Source organism: Nannospalax galili, unplaced genomic scaffold (genome assembly GCF_000622305.1).
Source record: "Nannospalax galili isolate Female #2095 unplaced genomic scaffold, S.galili_v1.0 scaffold139, whole genome shotgun sequence".
NCBI lineage: Eukaryota > Metazoa > Chordata > Mammalia > Rodentia > Spalacidae > Nannospalax > Nannospalax galili.
Window position 1 is genome coordinate 6,949,140 of NW_008345884.1, and position 10,715 is coordinate 6,959,854.

Here is a 10,715-nt window from a genome sequence, read left to right on the forward strand (position 1 = left end):
CCACCTAACCAATGTAAAAAAAAAAAGGAAGGAAATAAATAGAATTATGTAATCTAATCAACTCACTGTATAAGTCATAACTCATTGTATGGCCCTTCCACCACAATGTGCTCTCCCATACGTTCTGAAAAGTCCTCTACTGTATTCTGTTTCTGCTTCATCATTTACACACAAATCTTTACCAGAGTCCAATTCTGTAATGTAAAACTTCACTGTCATTATCTCTACCTCAGGATGAAGAAGTGTCCAGGCCTTCGCAGGATGAGGAAGAAAATGAAAGAATTCATCTAGGCCCACGGTCTGAGAAGTAAGGTCACCTTGAACTATTTTTCTGTGGAAAAATAGAGTAATCTGGAAGATTTTGTTCCCCCACAGAGCTTTCCAGATTCAGAAATAAAAGCATATAGTCATGCACTTCGCAAGAATTCCAGTCCTTTGTGGCAGCTGAGAATTAAGCGTCGTGTCATGACACTAATTTCATTTTTCATGCATGTTGATGTTTGCTATATGATATACTGGCATTTGATCTCCATGTGCTATTCACTGAGAAAACCAACATTTACTACAATACTTTCTGACATAAGAAAATGAACAACCTAGCTTGGAAGACAGTATGGTCTAACAGGCCACATACTCCTGAGAACAAAAGTACCCTGTATCAAGTTCCAGTTCAGTCACAACTGTATGAATGTGACAAAATTACTTAACCACTAAGTATGTCTTTGGAGAGAGGTGCTTTTGGTCAAGGTCAGGTGTGGAGCTCACACATTACCCAAGATGACAACTGTCAATTGTCTCCCAAGGATACAGTTAGAATGAATAATTATATAGAGAATCTCTATGCCCAGACTATGGGAAATACCCAGGGGATGTTGGTCTCCTTTGGGAAATGCCATCTTTTCTCCATTCCCTGTTAAGACAGTAAGATAAAACTGTCATTTATCAGAGTTTAATTTTAACCTCACCACTGTCTGCCCCCACATATCACTGATTTTATACTCAAGGAAAAATTTTAACATGACCTTCACCATTACAAATCAATCTACATAATCTTTGTTGGAGATTTTCCTGAACTTAAGAGATCCCCTGCCTCCATCCCAAATAGCTGGGACTAGAGGTATACACCACTGTCCAGCAGCATGCTCACGTTTTTGCAATCCAATTTGCCAGTCTAGATAATCAGAGGTAACTTGGCAAGCTAGGAATATGAGTGCAGACAGTTGGGCAATGAAGAAACACAATGCCTGTGGCTAGTTGCACCACAGAGACTCTTCAAAACCCAAAGCCCAGAAAGCACCTTAGGGTCGGGGAGGCCTCACCCTAGAGGGGACTTTTGCATTTGCTTTCTTAACCAATACCCTCCCTGTTCCTCTGCCCACACACCCTGTCTTTGGGAGTCAAGAAATGTTCAAGTCACTGCCAATACTTTCTGAGATTAGGCAACTGGGGAAAAGTGTGTCTCCGGTAACATTTACCTTTTTCCTTAGATAACTGAGTTCAAAGAGGCTATTTAAGTCATTCCTAATTAGCCTCTACCTTCCAATAGATGTTAACTATTAAATGTATTTCAAAAAAAAATATATAAGGGGATGGGAATGTGACTCAGTTGTAGAGTGCTTGCTTAGCATCAACGAAGCCCTGGGTTTGATTCCCCAGTACCACACGTGTAATCCTAGCACTCAGGTCTCGGAGGCAGGGGGATCATAAATTCAAGGTCATCCTTGGTACACAGCAAGTTGGGAACCAGTTTCAGCTATATAAGACCCTGCCTGAAGACAGACTCATGTACCAGCTGCTGTCAAATAAATATATAAATAACTTTCAAGTTTTCACAGACTATCTAAGAGAATACAGAGTAATAAAACATGCAGTTTTGACATCTCCTTATTCTACAGGTATTTTCCAGCAAGGTTATATTCATGTAAAGTATTTTTTTTATCCACTCTCCTCTCCAGAAGAACCCCATTTTATTAGCAGTACTAATTTTTCCTATGAAAACTGAGGGAAGGAAATAATGATTAAGCACTTTGGTAAAAGAAAATTCTTACGGTGCAAAATACTTTTCTATTTAATGTTTCTCCCTTTAACTTAATAGTCTCCAGTTTAATCTTAAAATTCTTTTTTTTAATATTTTATTATTTTTATTTTATGTGTATGTGTGTATTGCCTGCATGTAGGTAAATGCGCCCATGTAGTTCAATGCCCATGGAGGACAGCCCATGGAGGACAGAAGAAGCTGTAAGATCCCCTGGAACTGGAATTACAGACAGCTGTTAGCTGCCATGTAGGTGCTGGGATTTGAACCGGGTCTTCTACAGGAACAACCAATGTTCTTAACCATTGAGCCAACTCTCCAGCCCAGATCTTAAAATTCATACACTTAACCTCTTAAGTTTTATTTCATGATTTGAACCAAAGTTTCATTTCATGACTTCAAATCGAGTCTCCTTCCTAACTACTCATTGCCCCCATGATTTCTATTTTTCCCTGTCATTCAAACTCCACAACTTAGTGACAATATACTATCATATGACATTTCAATGAAAATACTCTAAACACATTTTAAAAGTCCATTTTAAAACTTGTATTACACTATTTATTTATTTGTTTATTTATTTATTTATGTGTTTGTGTCTGGGTAGGGAGGATTTATTTATTTATTTTTGTGTTTGTGTCTGGGTGGGGAGGCAATGTGCCCCAATGTACCTGCAGAGGGCAGAGGACAACTTATGGGACTCTCCCTTCTCTTTCCACCATAAAGGGTCCCAGGGATTGAACTCAGGTCATGGAGGCTTGGTGGCAGGAGCCTTTACTCACTGAGCCATACTGCTGGCCCCAAAAACATTTTTTTTTAATATGAGTATTACCTTAATACAGAACTGTAACACCCAACTGATAGTTATGTTGTCACCTTACTACTGTCAAATAAATCATGACATTGACACAGAAAAGTTGATATTGCCTACCTTTGCATCAAAGTTTGGTAAACAGAAGTTGGGAGGAAAAGTGATAGAAAAAGAACAGTTGGAAGGAAAAGGCAACAACACACAGGGGAATACAAGCATACAAGCCAGAAGAGTGTGGTGGCTGCTCTGCCAAGCAGAAGCAATGTGCTCCCTGTGAACTAGGAGGCACCACTCAGGATCTACTAAATTAGAAGGCAGATCAGCAATTCCATTTATAAAGCCTCCAGGTAACTCGGAGGCATTCTAAAGTTTCAGACAATGAACACACTTGTTTATAACAATTTTTTTTTTTTTTTGGTCTTTTAGAGACAGGTTCTCCCTGTAGCCCCAGCTGTCCTAGAACTCACTATGTAGACCAAGCTGGCCTCGAACTCACAGAGATCTGCCTGCCTCTGCCTCCAGAGTGCTGGGATTAAAGGCGTGCGCCACCATGCCCAGCCTTATAACAATTTTTTTAAAAGCTCAAACTTTTTTTTTTAAGCCAGGCATGGTAAGTAAGCACATCCCTGTTAAAGTCAGCATTCTGAAGGCTAAGGTAGAAGTATCACAAGTCTCAGGTCTTTCTGAGGCCACACAGCAAGATCTTGTCTCCCAAAACAAGAGCCTAGAAACATACAAATGTTTGTGTGTGTGTGTATACACAAAATAACTCTCGGTTTACCTGTAGGTTATATTTAGCTGAGAAACTCTCAAGGTTACTTAAGCTGCCTGCAAGGTTCTCTTGTGCATGTATTAAATGCACTATTTGCAGAGTAGTGTGTAATGTTGAGGGAGACAGAAAATAAGCACATAATACAGTCCCAAAGTTAAACAGTACACAAGCCCTGGAGCTCAACAGAGGTGGGAGGTGAGAACTTATATGCTAAATAAGCAGTAAGCCAAATCAATGCATGAGCTGAGAGAATAGTCTGGAAAGCAGGAGTTAAGCCTTCTTTTAACATACCTAAAAAAAAGGCCCAACTTTGAACTGTGCTATGAACTTTTAATGAGATACAGCAAAAGCCGTAATTACAGCTCATCCATCTAGAGGTCTGCTGGCTTGGGAAATGGTTTAATCATTATATTCAAAGTGGGAACGACTGGAAGTGAGTAGATTATACTTAGATTAACATGTCCTGCCAAAATAAAGATCGTTTTGACCTTGGCCCAAGGACATCAGGGTGTCCTGGTTTTTGTATCTGTGGCTCAGTAGCAGCAGGGTGACTGAAGGTCAAGTTCTCTTTTTTGTCATGTTTTACCTATCCAAAGCCTTCAACAATTATCAACGTGTCTCCTAGTGAGAGGCATTATCAATGAAATTGTTCTGAATCCCTCCCTAGCACAGGAGGAGCTTGATGACTTCCCTAGGTTCTTGACAATGAGAATGAAGGCAGGCTAGGAGAGAGTTGAGTACACATGGTGAGCACACACCATGTGCAAGGCACCATAAGCTACTATTATTTGATATACCACCAAGGAAAATACTTCATTTTCCAGATCAAGGAAGAGGTTCCTCTGCTAACTGAAATGGCCAAGGTGGAGCCACCCTCCTGGACCCGCCTTCTATCCAGCACGCTACAGCTTGGCCTCCACACTGGAATCCCACCCGAATGTGGGCTTACAGGCAGAGCAGTGTTCGAGCAAAAATACCCAACGACAGACGCACTGCCAGGGGTATCTCAGGATACCACTGGGTGGAGACATGGAAGTAAGTGGCTCAACGGTTTAAATGACATTGAAACCTGCAAGCCTCTAACCCGGATCCGAGAGGCCCCCAAATAAAAGAACACTCGCGTTGGCAGACAGCACTGCAACTACAGCAGGACCTCCACCGGTTTCCACCGGCTTGGCGGGCTAGACGCCCGACGAGCGCTCCAGTCCGGGTTCCCTGTTCCACCGCGGCAGTGCGCCGCAGCCATATAGGGAAGGAGGATGGGGAGTGGCCCTCCGCCCCGGCGCACAGCATCCACCCACTTGGCGGGGAACTTGCTCCTGCAACGGTTACCCGGCCGCGGGTTCTGGGCCTCCACGGGCGCCTATGCCAGCAGCTCCCCCAGGAGGGCCGCAAGGCGCGCACTACTCGGGCCGCTCCCGCCGTCAAACCAGCGCCCTGTCCCAGCCGCCAGGGTCACGGGCCACCCCCAGAATAGCGCGGCGCCGGGGCCCTGCCCCATCTCGGCCCGCCAGGGAAGCGGATGCCGAGCCCAGCCCAGGCAACCAGGCCCAGCGCGCCGCGCTGAAGATGCCACTTCCCGGGCGGGGATGGGCGGGGAAGAAGCGCGGCTCCGTTCGCGGCTCGTCCGCGCTCTTCACGCGCGTGGCCATCCTGTCCCCCGGAGTGTACCTGGGACCAGGCGCCGTGCGAGCTGCGGACGGAGGCGCAGAGCCGAAGCCCGGAGGACAGGAGTTTGAGAGCCGCCATCTTCGGGTCCGGGTCCGGGTCCGGGTGCGGGACGCGGCGGGTGGGGCGGTGAGTGTGCAAGCGTCGGTTGCCGGGGCCCCCGAGGTGTCGGCTACCGAGAGAAGAGAGGGAAGGCGAGCAGGGGGCGGGCTGGAGGCTCGACCGCGCGTCCGTGACGTCCTCAGGGCCCCGCGCGGGGCCGCCCCTCGCGGGCTGCTAGAAGCGAGGTTGGGAGGGGCCGAAGCGCACGGAGCAGCTCGCCCCGCCCGCCGGAGTCACAGAAGATCCCCGGGCCTGACTGCTCGAGGCCTCGGTGCCGGTGATGAACCGCTGGCGCGGTCCTAGGTCTGCACCTGGGGCTGCAGGGGGCGCTAGTGTCCGCCTTCCCTAGAGCGCGGTGAGGCGCGGTGAGCTTTGACCTAGGTTTCAGGCTGTAGGGGTACAGGGGTCTTCCATGGAACTTAAAGCTTTTCCAAGTCAGTTTCAGAAGAGGCACGCTGGAGACCGCCTACATCTTCACCCTGCCTAGACAGCTCACATTTCCAACGTTTCTCAGCCACCCCTCCCCCGGCTCCCCGAAGTCTAGCCATGGCTTGAAATTGCTCTGAGAACCCACGGGGAGCTGATAGTCACAAAATCTGACCAGCAGAGGGACAAGATTAGAGCTGGACCCTTGTAGCTCATCATCCAAGTCAGTGTTCCCAGATCTTTCTGCCTCGACGATCCCAGAGATTACACAGCAGGTGCAAACACAGAGATGTCTGTCTCTTTGCCCTTGGCCTTCTTACATAACTCTCCTCACCTTGTAATGTTCAGACTGTCATAGTTTTGTCTGAGAAAAGCCAGGCAAAGCTTCTGGCACATGATAAATGCTAGCCACTAAATTTATCCAGTTGCAGTGGTGGATTAACCTTATCTTTGTGGGTTTTGTTTTTGTTTGCTTGCTTACTGTTTCTTGGACACAGCATCACTCTATTACTCAGGCCACACTGAAACTCGCTATGTAGCCCAGGCTGGCTTCCAATCTCTGTCCTCTCCGGCTGCAGCAGTGGCTGGCATTATAGATATGTGTACCACCATGCTTGGCTGAAGCTTTGTCTTCTGACCAGCACCTGGTGGACATGAACCAAATCTGATTTTTTTTTCCATGAGCCCACTATGTACTCAGCAGAGTGATAAGATCAGCTGGAAACTCAATAAACCTTTTATTGGATTAAAGGCTGACCAAATCCTGAAAGTATGATTTAATTTTGAGCCAATGCAAAATCCATAAGAAAATTAAATGAGACCTTAACTTCCTTAGAAAGCACACCAAGCCAATGAAGGATGAACAGTGCAGTTTAATTAAACTCTGGCACTGGCCTGGTGAGATGGTAAAGGTACTTGCTGCCAGACTAATGACTTAAGTTTGATCCTTGGTACCTACCTGGTGGCAGAAGAGAACCAGCTCTTTGAAAGTTGTCCTCTGCCACATGTGTTGTGGCATGTGCACACAGAATAAATAAATATTTTTTAAATTTTCCATAAAAGCATCTTCCTCAATAATCTTTTAACTCAAAAATTTTCCCCATGACTATCATGATTTTTAACACAAGAAGAAACTATCAAGTTAAACTGTCCAATTACATAGGATAATTTAATTCAGTAATCCTGGACATTTCAATGCATTTTAATAAGTTTTGGATTGCAAGGACATATTAGAATTGAAGTCCCATATCTTGGCCTAATACAGTACATGGCCATTGTTCTACCATTTACAACATGACTTAAAGTGAACATTGGAATTCTCCACTTTTTCCTTTCCACAGCCGCATGAAATGGAAAGAAAAAAAGCCCTGGCAGCTTTGTGTATAGTCATATGACTCATTCTTCTTGGCTGGTTTCATTCTGCTGCTCCTGGCTGAGGAAGACGTGTATTTAAATTTTGTGTTCTGGGGTACTAAGTCTCTTGGGGAAAAAATTAGTTTCATTACTGCACAGTCAAGAAAACAGAGGGTTGTAGTTCTGATGACTGCATGGCTTCCTTCACTTAACAATGTACGAGATATCAGTTCAACTTGAATTGAGTATAGAAAATTACTGCATAAAAATCTTTCTGGTTCTACATAAGATTTTCATATTAACATTTTCATATTAAAATGCCCATTTTAGGCCTGGCGTGGTGGTGCACGCCTTTAATCCCAGCACTTGGGAGGCAGAGGCAGGCGGATCTTTGTGAGTTCAAGGCCAGCCTGGTCTACATAGTAAGTTCCAGGACAGCTGGGGCTACAGGGAGACCCTGTCTCAAAAAGACAGAAAAATAAATAAAATAAAAAATAAAATAAAATGCCCATTTTAAAATTTCTGATTAGTAAGAACATTTACCTCTTACATTTGTGTGAGGTGGGTTCTGAGGCTTGGAAATGTCTTACTAAGTTGTCCAAGTTGACCTCATACTCACTACTCTGTAGTCCAGGCAGTACTTGAACTTTTGATCCTCCTGCCTCAGCCTCCTAAGTAGCTGGGATTACAGGCCTGCACTACCAGGACCCCAAAATCTTGAAAGGCAGTTTGTGACAAATGTACCATATTCTTAAGCTTTTGTTTGTTAACTCTTACACAGCTTAACTTCTAATTCTCAAAAACTAAAAGAATTAAATTCAAAACCTTAAACAAAAGTCTTGATTCCAGACAGGTAATGAGGAAAGTTTGTCTTCTAATAGGATTACCAGATGTATGCAAGCAGTCTTTTAGGTCATGAGTTAGATTGTAAGTCATCATTTTCTGCTTGAGAAACTTTATTTTAACTCTCCTAAAATACGGCGCACTAGCACCTTTTGTTACTGAAAGATAGGACACCCTGCACTCCTAGTTAACAGCATGATCCTCCAGGTTCAAAATTAAGGGCATCTGAAGACTTGTTTTCAAATGTTGTCTAACTAGCTTAACTAGTAAAACTTTCATCTATGTGGTTTGAATCATGTGCAAAAATGCATAAATAGCTCACTTTATACCATGGTCCTTTAAGAAATAACTTCCTTTGAATGCCCCTCTTCCAGTAAGAAAAAAAATCCTCTGAAGTTTCACAAAAATCTGTAAACCTGTTGTTTTACAATGTGAATCATTATGCCTTAATTTGACTAAGTTTGATATTTTCATAGTTCCTTTGAACTATGAAATAATGTTTACTGAATATTTTTAATTAATATATTAAAAATGAATGGGATTTTTCTCATGTTTTCATATAAGAAAATTAAAATAAATGAATAACAGTCAGAAAGGGCTTGCCCCCAGGAATGAAAATAAAAGTTATATTAAGTCACTAAGGAAACTTAAGGAGAAACAGAGGAGAGTGATTTGTTATACACTCAACTCTAATCATAAGACTTCTGTGTTGGATGGCTTCCTTCATTTTCCTTGAAAGCCAAAAGTCCATACTTTTTAGAGACATACAAAGGAATCGTCTTTCCAGAACCTTTCTCTCCCACATGCATCTTTTTATTCCAAACCACATATGCCTCTGGATTTTTAAATGATGAACTTGCACAACTTCAGAATCAGGTGTTGATATCAAGCAAACAAAAAGAACGTGGATTCTAACTAGGCTGGTTGAGTTCAATGTAATTTCAAATCTGCAGCTCTCCCAAGCTTTGTGGCTCCTATGGAATATGGAATTAAGGATAGCTTTTGAATTGCTGATATGTATAAGAAAGTCTCATCTTGTGTCTATGCCAGCAAAGTGTTAAAAACTATACCTTGTGGGCGCTAGAGAGAAGGTTCAGCAGTTAAGAGCACTAGCTGATCTTGCAAAGGACCCAGGTTCGATTCTTAGCACCCACATGGGGGCTAACAACCATCCGTTACTGCAGTCCCAGGGAATCTTGAACCCTCCGCAGGCATTGGACGACACAGGTGCGCTTACCTTCATGCAGGCAATACACTCATGCACATAAAATGAAAATAAATAAATTTTTTTAAAAAAACATAGTTTGTGAATTTATGTCTTAGATGCTGTCTGTCCACTCATGTTGCTATAACAGTATACATTCTACTAGGTAACTTCTAAAAAAAAATTTCACACAGTTCTGGATACTAGAGAATCTAAGATCTGGTACAATACTATGTAGCAAACAGCACCCTAATTTAAGAATGTGTTCCTAAAACAAATAGCTGAATGGCAGCCAACCTCAACAGATATATTTTAGCCATTCATAGGCCAATTTTCCATGAGGCAAATAAATCATGATACCATGGTATAAAGTTTTGTTCTTCTAACATGTTTCATGAAGGTCTGTTCACCCTCTTTGTATCTTTGTGGCAGAAGAGGTAGATGGCTCCCTGTCACCTCTTTTATACTGGCAGTAATCCCATTCTTGAGGGTTCCACCATTATGACTTATTCGTTTCCTAAAGACCCCATCCCTTCATGATATGACGCTCATGATTAGGCTTAAATTGATGAGGGATAGGATGGACATATTCAGATGCTGTCCCATATTTCATCTTTTCTTATACACTGGGAAACATCAGGCAGGATTCTAACCTACAATTACAGTAGTTAAAACTGATATTATCCTTATGCTTCCAAATTCCTGAGATATCCTTAAATTCAACTCCAACTTCCCAGTTTCTAACCCTGTACTATTTCAGGCCTCCATTTCAATATCTGCCATCTGGATTATTGTAAATCCTTCCTAAATGTTGCTCTCTCTCAAATTTAAACATTCCCACAACTATCATATCCAGTGTTCTTAACATCATTTTAAAAATATTTCAAGAAATCTTCACAGGGACCATTATGAGCGGAGGAGAAAAAGTCTCTGACTTAATGTGTAACTTGTTCCTCATTAAAAATAAAAATGTGGCACTACTATCCTCAGGCCTCTTGGGGTGAGTCTATAGCACAGCTCTCCGCGCCGGGACTCCCTAAGCCACATTCACCCTTCCATCCCTCCCGCCGTTCTATACTCCTAGTTTGGGACCTGTGCCATTCCTAGTCTTGGGGCCCCAGATACCTGGGGAACCAATACTGCTTCCTGATCCTTCTCACCCAGACCAACTCAGTCCCTTTCTTGGGCCCCAGGAGCACGGCTTCTGGTCCTGGCCCCACCATCACCTCCCTCTACTTCCCTGGTTCTCCCTCTACTTCCCTGGTTCTGCAACACCCACCAGCTTCTTTCTGGGGCTCCGAGGCTTACCTTTACTCTCCCTGATCCTTTGCATCCAGTACAACCCAGCTACTCAATCCACTCCCTGGGAAATCTTGGGGCTTCTTCCCTCCCCATCTGCCTTTGTATCCCTGCATGGCGCGGCCATGGCCAGGGTCTCAGGTCAGTCCAACACCCAAGTTCCTGAGGCCAAAAGCATTCTTAGAAGATTCCAGACCTAAGG

General features: G+C 43.6%; 1 protein-coding gene across 1 annotated transcript in view; it reads right to left on the minus strand.

Annotated features, from left to right (window-relative positions):
• Oxct1 (3-oxoacid CoA-transferase 1) overlaps nt 1–5,613 on the minus strand; it is a 170,414-nt gene extending 164,801 nt beyond the window's left edge. The window contains exon 1 of the mRNA XM_008842101.3: nt 5,290–5,613. Coding sequence (XP_008840323.1) covers nt 5,290–5,367 — 78 coding nt within the window. The 5' untranslated portion in view covers nt 5,368–5,613. The remainder of the gene's footprint in view (nt 1–5,289) is intronic.
• Nucleotides 5,614–10,715: the final 5,102 nt, after the last annotated feature.